Raw genomic sequence first — 15224 nt, 5'->3', positions numbered from 1 at the left:
GAACGCTTGAGTCTGACACACGCAGACCACACACACTTAGAGATGGCAGTTCTGATCAACTTGATTCAATACTGAAGGGACTTGAGGGCCCAGCAATATAAATCAATAACCTTGTTTCACTTTTCTCATTGTCATTGTTCAGCAAAAAATGATATATTTCCAGCAATGTAAAAACATAGCAGCTAGTACCAGGATAGCCTACATGAATGTGGAATGTGCTTTGAGATCAGAATCAGGCATTAAAAGTCTATATTTTTCAAGAAGGTTCCTAATGACAGAGCAGAGGATGTGCTCAGCGGACAGGAAAGAACAGTCTCATTAGACAGCCTTCATAGAGCACAGAAAGACCGATCTCACAGAACCTCCCTCTTTGTTTCCTTTTCCCTCTCGCCCTCCAAATTCAAACCATTATTTCTCCCTCGCTCTCTTTATCCATTTCCTAATCTCTCACTCTACAGGTCCGCCTGCCTGTCTCTCTCTCTCCTTCTCATAGAAGGTAGGCGTTAGAGCTGTAATGGTCACTAAGTATAACGTGCCAGTGGTTGAGGTAATGGTAAGGCAGAGCACAGTGGTAATGTAATATAATGTAGATGTATGAGTCTCCATTGCAGATGAGATGCCATCAGTTACCTATGTGTGTGTTAGGCAATTATGCAAAGAATAGGCACATACTCTGCTGCCAATTTACCCTCAATTGGCTCAGTGTGTGTGTGTGTGTGTGTGTGTGTGTGTGTGTGTGTGTGTGTGCGTGCGTGCTTCCGTGCGTGCGTTTGCCTGAGACAAGAAAAGGAAGATATATCATAATAGGTGGTTGAAGTAACTACAGTCCATATGTGGTCCTCTAAAATAAAGTGGCAGACTTCACTGAGATTGAACCCTGCAATCTTCTCCTCTTAAAAACAAATAGAACCTCCCGGGTGGCGCAGTGGTCTAGGGCACTGCATCACAGTGCTAGCTGTGCCACCAGAGACTCTGGGTTTGCGCCCAGGCACTGTCGCAGCTGGCTGCAACCAGGAGGTCCGTGGGGCGGCGCACAATTGGCCTAGCGTCGTCTGGGTTAGGGAGGGTTTGGCCGGTAGTGTACAGTGTTTGCTCTGACACATTGGTCGGGTTGGATGCGCGCTGTCTTAAGAAGCAGTGCGGCTTGGTTGGGTTGTGTATTGGAGGACGTATGAATTTCGACCTTCGTCTCTCCCGAGCCCGTATGGGAGTTGTTGCGATGAGACAAGATAGTAACTACTAACAATTGGATACCATGAGAAGGGAGTAAAAAAATAGAACACCTCTATTTCTCTCTCTTTCAGAGTGGATGAATGGTGCTGCAGTTTTATGAGCTGCTGACCAATTCTGATGTTGTGGGTTTTTTTCCCACTGGTCTGAACTTTTTTTGTACATACAGTGGGGCAAAAAAGTATTTAGTCAGCCACCAATTGTGAAAGTTCTCCCACTTAAAAAGATAAGAGGCCTGTAATTGTCATCATAGGTACACTTCAACTATGACAGACAAAATGAGAAAAACAAATCCAGAAAATCAGATTTTTTTTAATGAATGTATTTGCAAATTATGGTGGAAAATAAGTATTTGGTCAATAACAAAAGTTAATTTCAATACTTTGTTATATACCCTTTGTTGGCAATGACAGAGGTCAAACGTTTTCTGTAAGTCTTCACAAGGTTTTCACACACTGCTGCTGGTATTTTGGCCCATTCCTCCATGCAGATCTTCTCTAGAGCAGTGATGTTTTGGGGCTGTTGCTGGGCAACACGGACTTTCAACTCCCTCCAAAGGATTTCTATGGGGTTGAGATCTGGAGACTGGCTAGGCCACTCCAGGACCTTGAAATGCTTCTTACGAAGCCACTCCTTCGTTGCCCAGGCGGTGTGTTTGGGATCATTGTCATGCTGAAAGACACAGCCACGTTTCATCTTCAATGCCCTTGCTGAGGGAGGTTTTCACTCAAAATCTCACGATACATGGCCCCGTTCATTCTTTCCTTTACACAGATCAGTTGTCTTGCTCCCTTTGCAGAAAAACAGCCCCAAAGCATGATGTTTCCACCCCCATGCTTCACAGTAGGTATGGTGTTCTTTGGATGCAACTCAGCATTCTTTGTCCTCCAAACACGACGAGTTGAGTTTTTACCAAAAAGTTATATTTTGGTTTCATCTGACCATATGACATTCTCCCAATCTTCTTCTGGATCATCCACAATGCTCTCTAGCAAACTTCAGACGGGCCTGGACATGTACTGGCTTAAGCAGGGGGACACGTTTGGCACTGCAGGATTTGAGTCCCTGTAGTGTGTTACTGATGGTAGGCTTTGTTACTTTGGTCCCAGCTCTCTGCAGGTCATTCACTAGGTCCCCCCGTGTGGTTCTGGGATTTTTACTCACCGTTCTTGTGAACATTTTGACCCCACGGGGTGAGATCTTGCGTGGAGCCCCAGATCGAGGGAGATTATCAGTGGTCTTGTATGTCTTCCATTTCCTAATAATTGCTCCCACAGTTTATTTCTTCAAACCAAGCTGCTTACCTATTGCAGATTCAGTCTTCCCAGCCTGGTGCAGGTCTACAATTTTGTTTCTGGTGTCCTTTGACAGCTCTTTGGTCTTGGCCATAGTGGAGTTTGGAGTGTGACTGTTTGAGGTTGTGGACAGGTGTCTTTTATACTGATAACAAGTTCAAACAGGTGCCATTAATACAGGTAACGAGTGGTGGACAGAGGAGCCTCTTAAAGAAGAAGTTACAGATCTGTGAGAGCCAGAAATCTTGCTTGTTTGTAGGTGACCAAATACTTATTTTCCACCAAAATTCATAAAAAAATTCTACAATGTGCTTTTCTGGATTTTTTTTCTAATTTTGTCTGTCATAGTTGAAATGTACCTATGATGAAAATTACAGGCCTCTCATCTTTTTAAGTGGGAGAACTTGCACAATTGGTGGCTGACTAAATACATTTTTGCCCCACTGTAATGTGTCCGCCATCATTTCCTATGACCGAAAAGATCTTCTGGACATCAGAACAGTGGTCACTAACCAGGATGTGGATGAGGATTTCTACTTCATTGAGTCCGGTGCCGCAGGACACCCCGGACTAGGCCCCGGACTAGACTAGGACTATCCCTGACACTCAGGAACAGGAAGTAATGGTGTAAGAGAGGCCAACGTGCGGGCACCCTGGCAAAATTAAGTCGGCGAGTAAATAAATCGTCAATGTGCAATCACTGGAGAACTGGACGAGCTCCCTTCGAGTTAGATAAGCTGTAGACCAGTGGTTCTCAACTGGTTTTGCCTGGGGCCCCAAATTTGACAAGAACAATTTATTCACAAACCAATATTATGGACTGTTAATGATTGCATTTTGTAATGTTGTATTGCAGCTGCCTTCTTGGGCAGGCTTCACTTGCAAAATAGACTCTGTCTCACTGGGCTACTATTATGGTGTTAAAGAAAATCATTACACAGACATATTAGCTGAGAATTAGGCGACCAGTTCAGAGGTGTAATAAATGATCAGACTCAGAACATGACATTAAAACCAGTCCAATATTGTTAATGAACAGTAACACACACCAGTCCAATAATGTTAATGAACAGTAACACACACCAGTCCAATAATGTTAATGAACAGTAACACACACCAGTCCAATAGTGTTAATGAACAGTAACACACACCAGTCCAATATTGTTAATGAACAGTAACACACACCAGTCCAATAATGTTAATGAACAGTAACACACACCAGTCCAATAATGTTAATGAACAGTAACACACACCAGTCCAATAGTGTTAATGAACATTAACACATAAGTGTTTAATAAAATAGAAAAAAAACAATCTTAGTATTTTTTTATCATCAATTACCATGTGAATAGTTTCACAACCTTGAAGTTTTTTTAAAAGGTGTAAGTTAACCAGTCATATGAAAAATGTCATATGAATGTCATAATTAATTAACAATAACAATTGGCAGAGTGAACAAGAACTCATGAACCTGTTTATTTATTGTGTGCGGGGCCTATCAGCGGGAAAGCTGGGGGTGTTTCTTCAGGTTGGTACGTTTATTGAAGTCCGGGGTTGACAGGGACATTCGGAGGTCATTCTGGCTGTCCAGTTTGTTTCTTCTTTTAGTTTTCAGTACGGCCATAGCAGAGAAGCCACTTTCACACAGATATGTAGTGCTGAACGATAGCATGGTTCTGATTGCACGACAGGCGAGAGCAGGATACTCTCCCACTACGCTGCTCCAGAACTGTGGCAGTGTCATTTCCAGGGCACATGCTCAGTCCGCGATCAAAATGACAGTTCCAACAGCTGTCATCTTAATTGCTTGGCAACATGACGCATCCCATCTCCATTCAAAATGGGGTCGCGTATCCAGTCATCTTGTCTCCTGTTCTCCTCCGGGGAGTAGTCGCAAAACTTTCCCTGCAGCTTGACAAGATACTGTTTAATGTTTGTTTTTCAGTGTGTTGCCGTGCAACTTGTTGATCAGATTCTGAATCTCAAAATCAGCATTGGGAAACATGTCAATCCTCCCGTTAGGAACATGCTTTGACAAAACGGTAAGCTTCATCTTGAAGGCATCCACTTTATCCATCTGTTCAAATTGATTGTGCCCCCTCCCTTACATTGACACATTGAGAGAACTCAGATGATCAAAAATATCCGCCAGGTAGGCAACCTGCACCAGCCATTCCTCACAATTGAAATGTTTGGCCAGAGGTGACTTGTTTTCCGAAAGATACGCAGCAATCTCCATGTGAAGCTCATAAAAGCGACCCAACACTTTACCCCAGAGCCAGCGGCCCTCTGCATGATAAAGCACCTGCTGGTGCTCGCTCCCGATATCCCTGCAGAAGGCCTGGAGACACCTGCTGGTGCTCGCTCCCCATATACCTGCAGAAGGCCTGGAGACACCTGCTGGTGCTCGCTCCCCATATACCTGCAGAAGGCCTGGAGACACCTGCTGGTGCTCTCTCCCCATATCCCTGCAGAAGGCCTGGAGACACCTGCTGGTGCTCTCTCCCCATATCCCTGCAGAAGGCCTGGAGACACCTGCTGGTGCTCTCTCCCCATATACCTGCAGAAGGCCTGGAGACACCTGCTTTTCGTGGAACTGTTTTTGATATAGTTAACACACTTGATCACATCCTGAAGAGTGGCGTGGAGGTCAGGCACCATGTATTTCGCTGCCAATGCCTCCCTGTGTAGGAAGCAGTGGTTCCACTTCGCACTTGGTGCTCTCTCCATGATTCGCTTTACTACTCTGGAGTGCTTTCCCGGCATGGCAGCTGCCCCATCAGTGGTCACACCAACTCACCCATCCCAGGCCAGTCCCCCGGAGCCCAGGTACAGTAGATGTCCATTGTGTTAAAGACAGCCTCTGCACAACTGAGCAAGAGGACAAGTACATTAGAGTGTCTAGTTTGAGAAACAGACGCCTCACAAGTCCTAAACTGGCAGATTCATTAAATAGTACACGCGAAACACCAGTCTCAACATCAACAGTGAAGAGGCAACTCCGAAATGCTGGCCTTCTAGGCAGAGTTCCTCTGCCCAGTGTCTGTGTTCTTTTGCCCATCTTAATCTTTTCTTTTTATTGGCCAGTCTGAGATATGGCTTTTTCTTTGCAACTCTGCCTAGAAGGCAACATCCCGGAGTCGCCTCTTCGACGTTGAGACTGGTGTTTTGCGGGTACTATTTAATGAAGCTGCCAGTTGAGGACTTGTGAGGCATCTGTTTATTTATATCCATTGTATAATGATTGTAATTAATCCAAATTATATCCAAACCTAAAAGAAAATGATTACAAACCTAAAAAGTGACGTTTGTTGCCAACTATGTAAAAATAGCCTATAAAGCCAACAATTAAAAACATTGCAGCCTGCAGGTAGAAATGATCCTGATAAAAATGTATTTCCTATAAATCACATTGGCTTTGCATGGCCTGTCTGCAACAAACTTGAAACATTGTGTAAACTATTTACTAATTGGTCCAGCCCAAAGCTTGAACTAGCAAACTTGCAATATTTTATCAAATATTCTGCGCCCTCAGAGACTTGGAAAGATTCTCAAATACATTGAGGAGGAAAAAACAGACTTAGTTTGCTTGATGTTTGAGGTGAAGAAAACATTAGTTTGAGAAGCGCCACAGCTCATTAGTGGTGGGGCGTTAAGCCAATCAGAAATACGATCAGATCGTCACGATCGTCGCGTGGTTAGAATACATTCTTCTTTATTAATGAAGAACACGAAGAACACTTAAACAAAAACAACAAAACGACCGTGACCGTTATATAAACAACGTGTTAACGTGCAACATAACATAGACAATAACCCACGAAATACCCAAAGAAGATGGCTGCCTAAATATGGCTCCCAATCAGAAACAACGATAAACACCTGCCTCTAATTGAGAACTAATCTAGGCAACCATAGACCAACATAAACACCTAGATGAAAACAACCCCATAAATCTACAAAAACTCCTAGACAGTACAAACACCCTAGAATGAGACAAAAACACACGTCACACCCTGACCTAACCAAAATAATAAAGAAAACAAAGAATACTAAGGTCAGGGCGTGACACAGATCCCCAAATGGGCTCATTTATATCACTTTTACTCTGCTAACCCTGGCTTAGCAGGGTGGTCGGTACTCTGCTCTCCCCAGTCTGTCTATGGAGAGCGCTGCTCAAAGCACTGAGTGCAATTTGTCAGCTTTGCCGTTTTAAACTCTCTGTAAAACTTAATACGGATCACGAAAGCACAATCTCACTGGATTTTTTAGAAATGGTAATACTGTTTTAAAAAAGTACATATCAACCACAATACTACATTTTTCTGTTTTCTGTTATTTATCTCCCTTATGATCCTTTCAGGAAAAAAATCACAATCGCAAGCATTTTGAAAACTACTTATTAGAAAGAAATATCAATCCTCATCCATCTCTGCAGCTCTCCACCAATCAGGCATTTATGGTAAAGAGGCCAGACGGAAGCCACTCCTCAGTAAAAGGCACATGACAGCCGCTTGGAGTTTTCCAAAAGGCACCTAAAGGTCTCTTAGACCATGAGAAACAAGATTCTCTGGTCTGATGAAACCCAAGATTTAACTATTGTGCCTGAATGTGTCACGTCTGGAGGAAACCAGGCACCGCTCATCACCTGGCCAATACCATGCCTATGGTGAAGCATGGTGGTGGCAGCATCATGCTGTGGGGATGTTTTTCAGCGGCAGGGACTGGGAGACTAGTCAAGATAGAGGGAAAGATGAATGGAGCAAAGTACAGAGAGATCCTTGATGAAAACCTGCTCCAGAGTGCTCAGGACCTCAGACTGGGGTGAAGGTTCATCTTCCAACAGGACAACGACCCTAAGCACACAGCCAAGACAACACAGGAGTGGCTTGGGACAAGTCTCTGAATGTCCTTGAGTGGCCCAGCCAGAGTCCGGACTTGAACCCAATCGAAGAGACCTGAAAATAGCTGTCCAGCAACGCTCCCCATGCAACCTGACAGAGCTTGAGAGGATCTGCGGTTAAGAATGGGAGAAACTCACCAAATACAGGTGTGCCAAGCCTGTAGCGTCATACCCAAGAATACTCGAGACTGTAATCGCTGCCAAAGGTGCAAAGTAGTGAGTAAAGGGTCTGAATACTTATATAAATGTAATATTTCTGTTTTTTATTGTTGATACATTTGCAAAAATGTCGTAAAACCCTTTTTTTGCTTTGTCATTATAGGGTAAAGAGAGACCTAAGACAACAACATAGCATGGTAGCAACACAAGAAAACACAGCATGGTAGCAACACAACATGACAGCAACGTGGTAGCAACACCACATTGCAGCAGCACAACATGGTAGCAGCACAAAACATGATGCAAACATTTTTGGGAACAGACAACAGCACGAAGGCAAGAAGGTAGAGACAATAATACATCACACGAAGCAGCCACAACTGTCAGTAAGAGTGTCCATAATTGAGTCTTTGAATGAAAAGATGGGAGATAAAAGCTGCCCAGGTTGAGTGTTTTCTGCAGCTCGATCCAGTCGCTAACTGAAGCGAACTGAAAAGAGGAGCGACCCGGGGATGTGTGTGCTCTGGGGACCTTTAACAGAACGTGACTGGCAGAACAGATGTTGTATGTGGAGGACGAGGGCTGCAGTAGATATCTCAGATAGGGGGGAGTGAGGCCTAAGAGGGATTTATAAATAAGCATCAACCAGTGGGACTTGCGACAGGTACACAGAGAGGACCAGTTCACAGAGGAGTAATAGAGTGCAGTGATGTGTCCCATAAGAAGCATTGGTGGCAAATCTGATGACTGACTGGTAAAGAACATCTAGTGATGCAGCCAGTCAAGATTCTCTCAATGGTGCTGAAACCTCCCTCGGGAGGTAGACTGGTCGGCATTTAACAATTAGGTATTCCATTTTCAACCTCTCCCTGACCCAGTCTGTAATACCTACAAGTTTCAAGCAGATTTGCCACCAATGCTTCTTATAGGACACATCACTGCAAGAATGCGAAGGGAACCTGTCTAAATGACTATCACGTCTGTAGCCATGAAATGCTTTGAAAGGCCGGTCATGGCTCACATCTACACCATCGTCCCAGACACCCTGGACCCACTCCAATTCGCATACCGCCCCAACAGATCCACAGATGACACAATCTCTATTGCACTCCACACTGCCCTCTACCACCTGGACATGAGGAACACCTATGTGAGAATGTTGTTCATTATCTACAGCTCAGAGTTCCACACCATAGTGCCCTCTAAGTTCATCACTAAGCTAAGGACTTTGGGACTGAACACCTCACGCTGAAACTGTATCCTGGGGCCCGAGTTCCCTGCCATGCAGGACCTCTATCCTAGCGGTGTCAGAGGAAGGCCTTAAAAATGGTCAAAGATTCCAGCCACCCAAGTCATAGACTGATCCCCTTCCTACCGCAAGGCAAGCAGTACTGATGCACCATGTCTGGAACCAACAGGACCCTGAACAGCTTCAACCCCCAAGCGATAATACTGCTAAATGCTAAATAGTTGGAAAAACAGTCAACCAAATAGCTACTCGGACTATATGCATTGGCTTTTTTGCACTAACTTGTTTTACTCATCACATACTCTGCTGTTACTGCTAATTATCTATCCTGTTGCCTAGTCACTTTATTCATAGTTATATGTACAGTTATATAGTTATATGTACATATCTACTTGAATTACCTCGTACCCCTGCACATTGACTAGGTACTGCTACCCTGTGTTTATAAGTTGTCATTACTCATTGTGTATTTATTATTACTTTTATTATTATGGGTTATTACTTTTCTATTATTTCTCTATTTTCTCTCTGCATTGTTGGGAAGGGCCCGTAAGAAAGCATTTCTCTGTTAGTCTCCACCTGTTGTTTACGAAGCATGTGACAAATAACATTAGATTTGATATGAGGCCTGTGCCCTGCGTCTGGTGCTTTGTGCAGACAATTTCATGACTCACTGGCCTCTTTGTGATTAGTTTGCTTTCTGAACAAAACAAAGTACCAAGATGTCTATGTCTAGTTTTTTTTTACCTCAGAGGCAGGGCTAAAGGGTTATTTGGAGTACAGATTCAGAGTGAGAACACACACACACACACACATACACACACACACACACACACACACACACACACACACACACACACACACACACAGGCCTCCCACATCACCCTGCACCCAGCTGATAAGTGTGTACATTTGTCTCTATAAGCATCAGCATCCACACACAACAGAGAGAGAGAGAGAGAGTGATATAGTGTGTGCATGCGTTTTCTTACCCTCTGTGCTGAGTCCAGGGCTGGAGGTAAACTGGGCCACATCTACAATCTTCACAGCAAACTGCTGTCCTGTGTCTCTGTTGATACATCTCCTCACCACGCTGAACGGACCCCTGCACAGGAAAGAACACACACACCTTAACATCTCATACCTTCATACATAGGACAGAACACCTTTACATCTCATACATTTATACCTAGGACAGAACACCTTAACATCTCATATCGTCATACATAGGACAGAACACCTTAACATATCATACATTTATACCTAGGACAGAACACCTTAACATCTCATACCTTTATACCTAGGACAGAACACCTTAACATCTCATACATTTATACCTAGGACAGAACACCTTAACATCTCATACCTTTATACATAGGACAGAACACCTTACCATCTCATCATTAAATACAAAAGAAACACAAATAGTGGGTTGTTCCATTTTGTATATATTGTAAGAGCCTTTTAACTGTACCCCTTTTGATTTACAGTACCAGTCAAAAGTTGGGACACACCTACACATTCAAGGGTTTTTCTTTATTTTGACTATTTTCTACATTGTAGAATAATAGTGTACAAAACTATGAAACAACACACATGGAATCATGTAGTAACCAAAAAAGTGTTAAATAAATCAAAATATATTTTATATTTGAGATTCTTCAAAGTAGCCACCCTTTGCATTGAGGACAGCTTTGCACACTCTTGGCATTCTCTCAACCAGCTTCACATGGAATGCTTTTCCAACAATCTTGAAGGAGTTCCCACATTTGCTGAGCACTTGTTGGCTGCTTTTCCTTCACTCTGTGGTCCAACTCATCCCAAACCATCTCAATTGGGTTGAGGTCAGGTGATTGTGGAGGCCAGGTCATCTGATGCAACACTCCATCTCTCTCCTTCTTGGTCAAATAGCCCCAAATGATAGTCCCACTAAGCTCTAACCAGATGGGATGGAGTATCGCTGCAGAATGCTGTGGTAGCCATGCTGGGTAAGTGTGCCTTGAATTCTAAATATATCACTGACAGTGTCACCAGCAAAGCACCCCCACACCTTCTCCTCCATGCTTCACAGTTGGAACCTCACATGCGGAGATCATCTGTTCACCTCTCTGCGTCTCACAAAGACACGGCGGTTGGAACCAAAAATCTCAAATGTGGACTCATCAGACCAAAGGACAGATTTCCACCGGTCTAATGCCCATTGCTTGTGTTTCTTGGCCCAAGCAAGTCTCTTCTTCTTATTGGTGTCTTTTAGCAGTGGTTTCTTTGCAGCAAATTGACCATGAAGGCCTGATTCACGCAGTCTCCTCTGAATAGTTGATGTTGAGATGTGTCTGTTACTTGAACTCTGTGAAGCATTTATTGCCAAAACAATTAGGAGATAGATGTGCTCAAAGCTGACCAATTTTGCAAACCCCATGAGACATCCATGTCTTCAACACTGGAAAAGAGAAATGTTTGAGTTTGAAGGGGTGCGGTCAAAAAGTGATTGAAATCAAATAGAAAGACCCTAGTACAAGTATAGTCTTTCACAGACTAATGTATTCATTCAATTGTTCCTTAACGTCTCTGCAGTACCCAAAAGCAAGACATTGAGGCTGAATATGATTACACTATATAAAACACATACAACCCAAGCACTCTAGTTTAGATAAGAGAGTTGAGGTCAGTTCCATCAGCTTCAGTCAGTTCTGATGTTGAATCATTCTAAGATGAGGAAAATGTAAACCACACCAGTGACCTTAACACAGATGGAGTTGACCCTGAGTCAGTGAGAGGTGTTTAGTGAATACAAGGTTTCCGCTGCCCTCGCAGACCTCTCACAGTAGCTTGGCAGTTGGCACAGAGCAGAAGGCACACACACACCCTCACACATACACACACACATTCCTTGGAAAGCAGAGCCTCTCCTGCCTCAGGTGTGTGTATGCTAGACAACGTCTGATTAAAGATGACCCAGTTCACACACACCCTCAGAGAATACAAAGAGACTGAATATGAGTGTGAGTGCGTATGGGTGGGTGCGTGCGTTTGTGCATGCGTGTGGGACAGTTTGACCGCATTGCTGTCGCTCTCCTTTCATATTCCCTCCCTGTCCGACTCCCCCATCTCTCTCCCTCTCCCCACTTCTCTCCTCCTCCCCTCCCCATCTCTTCAATTCAATTAAAAGGGCTTTGTTGGCATGAGAAACATATGTTTACATTGCCAAAGCAAGTGAAATCGACAAAACAGAAGGGAAATAAGATAAATGGACAAACAATCAGAAATGAACAGTAAACATTACACACACACATTTTTAAATAATATAGACGTTTCAAATGGTATATTATTGGCTATATACAATGTGCAATGTAACAATGTGCAAAACGAACGGGAAAATAAGTGGTCTCTCTCTATGCCTCACCATCTCTGTCTACCCCCATCTGTCTGAACTGTTAGTGAGCTTTTAACCAGAAGACAGAGAAAACCTATTGACACATATTTCCCGTTGAGCATTTGGGAATATTCTACTAAACACACACAATCAATGTCATCACCAAGCGGCAGTCAAAACTAGTTTGATGAACAGCTCTCCAGCCTGCCTGTGTGTGTGTGTGTCTGTGTTTTACCATCTCTGGGCAGTGTTTCTCTGTACATCACCCCTCTGAAGCTAAGCAGCGTTAATCTGATCAACCATCTGCTATACACACACACACACACACACACACTTAGATAGCAATAATGCTGAGTAAAGTGTAATCATTTTGACCTGGCTGCCTGTCATTTTTTATGGAGGTCAAAATCCATTCCAATAACCAAGCTCACACACTCACACACACACTCACACGTGCACATTCAAGCACACAGGAACACTGTATATGAGAAGTAGAGTTAGTGCATTTGTTCAAGTTCTTTATTCTCTGCTGGAGTTCCCTTAGAAACAAGGCAGCACCTTCTCTCTGAAGGCACGAAACCCAATAGCATACAGTTACAGTTAATGAATAAACAATGACTCCACAGCTTCCCTTCCAAGAGAAAGGAGATATAGCCAACAGGAGAGAGGAAGGAATAGAGAGAGTAGGAGTGTGTGGAAGAGAAAGAATCAGAGAGAGAGAGAGAGAGAGAGAGAGAGAGAGAGGAAGATGAGGATTAGTGTATAGGATTGCTCCCTTTGGACGTTGGTCAGGGAGCAGAGACAGAAACGCCTACATCTTCAGAGGAAGAGGGATGGTGAAGTCTACATTTGTGTGTTTGTGTGTGTGTGTGACAGCAAGAGAGAACTGGTGAGACCGAGGGTACTGCAGAAGTCTCTCTGAGCATAACAGGGACATTTATCATGCAATAAATAAAGAATATAAATACACACACAGCATAACTCCTGGCAGAGCTCCTGGGTCAACAGCTTAGCGAAAGGAAACATTCCGAGGTTTCCACGGCTGAAGTCACATGAAAGACATTTGGATTTAACGGTTGTTTGATCGGTAATTAGCAACGGTGTTAGCCACTGAAAACACACACTGTAAATTCCTCCTCAGCCCAGCTCATGCATCTGAAACCAGGCAGATGTGCTCTGATGTTGTGGCCAGAGAGAGGAGCGAGCGAGAGCTATACTTAAACTCTAACATCATCCTCAGCTCAAAACAGAACAAACACCAAATTGAGACTGCATGCATAATTCTTCAAAAATATCCTCCATGTACAAACGTAAATTCTACAACCACCGAAAAGGAAGCGATTCCCAAACCATCAGTTTCAGAGAAATGAACATGGAGAAGAACCCCTAAGCAAGCTGGTCCTGGGGCTCTGTTCACAAACACAAACAGACCCCACAGAGCACCAGGACAGCAACACATTTAGACCCAACCAAATGATGAGAAAACAAAAAGATAATTACGTGACACATTGGAAAGAATTGACAAAAAAAACAGAGCAAACTATAACGCTATTTGGCCCTAAACAGAGAGTACACAGTGGCAGAACACCTGACCACTGTGACTGACCCAAAATGAAGGAAATGTTTGACTGCGTACAGACTCAGTACAAAGCATAGCCTTGCTATTGAGAAAGGCCGCCGAAGGCAGCGCTTGTTCTCAAGAGAAGACAGGCTATATCCACACTGTCCACACAATGAGGTGGAAACTGAGCTGCACATCCTAACCTCCAAATGTATGACCATAGAGACACATATTTCCCTCAGGTTACACAGACCCACAAATCTAATTTTGATAAACTCCCATATCTATTGGGTGAAATACAGTGGGGGAAAAAAGTATTTAGTCAGTCACCAATTGTGTAAGTTTTCCCACTTAAAAAATATGAGAGAGGCCAGTAATTTTCATCATAGGTACACTTCAACTATGACAGACAAAATGAGAAAAAAAATACAGAAAATCACATTGTAGGATTTTTTTATGAATTTATTTGCAAATTATGGTGGAAAATAAGTATTTGGTCAATAACAAAAGTTTATCTCAATACTTTGTTATATACCCTTTGTTGGCAATGACAGAGGTCAAACGTTTTCTGTAAGTCTTCACAAGGTTTTCACACACTGTTGCTGGTATTTTGGCCCATTCCTCCATGCAGATCTACTCTAGAGCAGTGATGTTTTGGGGCTGTTGCTGGGCAACACAGACTTTCAACTCCCTCCAAAGATTTTCTATGGGGTTGTGATCTGGAGACTGGCTAGGCCACTTCAGGACCTTGAAATGCTTCTTACGAAGCCACTCCTTCGTTGCCTGGGCGGTGTGTTTGAGATCATTGTCATGCTGAAAGACCCAGCCACGTTTAATTTTCAATGCCCTTGCTGATGGAGGAAGGTTTTCACTCAAAATCTCACGATACATGGCCCCATTCATTCTTTCCTTTACACGGATCAGTCGTCCTGGTCCCTTTGCAGAAAAACAGCCCCAAAGCATGATGTTTCCACCCCCATGCTTCACAGTAGGTATGGTGTTCTTTGGATGCAACTCAGCATTCTTTGTCCTCCAAACACGACGGGTTGAGTTTTTACTGACCATATGACATTCTCCCAATCTTCTTCTGGATCATCCAAATGCTCTCTAGCAAGCTTCAGATGGGCCTGGACATGTACTGGCTTATGCAGGGGGACACGTCTGGCACTGCAGGATTTGAGTCCCTGGCGGCGTAGTGTGTTACTGATGGTAGGCTTTGTTACTTTGGTCCCAGCTCTCTGCAGGTCATTCACTAGGTCCCCCCATGTGGTTCTGGGATTTTTGCTCACCGTTCTTGTGATCATTTTGACCCCACGGGGTGAGATCTTGCGTGGAGCCCCAGATCGAGGGAGATTATCAGTGGTCTTGTATGTCTTCCATTTCCTAATAATTGCTCCCACAGTTGATTTCTTCAAACCAAGCTGTGTACCTATTGCAGATTCAGTCTTCCCAGC

General features: G+C 43.6%; 1 protein-coding gene across 19 annotated transcripts in view; it reads right to left on the bottom strand.

Annotated features, from left to right (window-relative positions):
- The window catches only part of caska (calcium/calmodulin-dependent serine protein kinase a), a 217202-nt gene that overhangs the window by 120606 nt on the left and 81372 nt on the right, over positions 1–15224 (bottom strand). For all 19 annotated transcript variants that reach the window (XM_042306876.1, XM_042306873.1, XM_042306879.1 and 16 more), the window contains exon 2: positions 9829–9941. In XM_042306876.1, the coding sequence (XP_042162810.1) occupies positions 9829–9941 (113 nt within the window). The remainder of the gene's footprint in view (positions 1–9828; positions 9942–15224) is intronic.

The sequence above is a fragment of the Oncorhynchus tshawytscha genome, linkage group LG26 (assembly GCF_018296145.1).
Source record: "Oncorhynchus tshawytscha isolate Ot180627B linkage group LG26, Otsh_v2.0, whole genome shotgun sequence".
NCBI classification, from domain to species: domain Eukaryota; kingdom Metazoa; phylum Chordata; class Actinopteri; order Salmoniformes; family Salmonidae; genus Oncorhynchus; species Oncorhynchus tshawytscha.
Note: the sequence above shows the minus strand (reverse complement) of the source record. Positions and strands in the feature narration are given on the sequence as shown.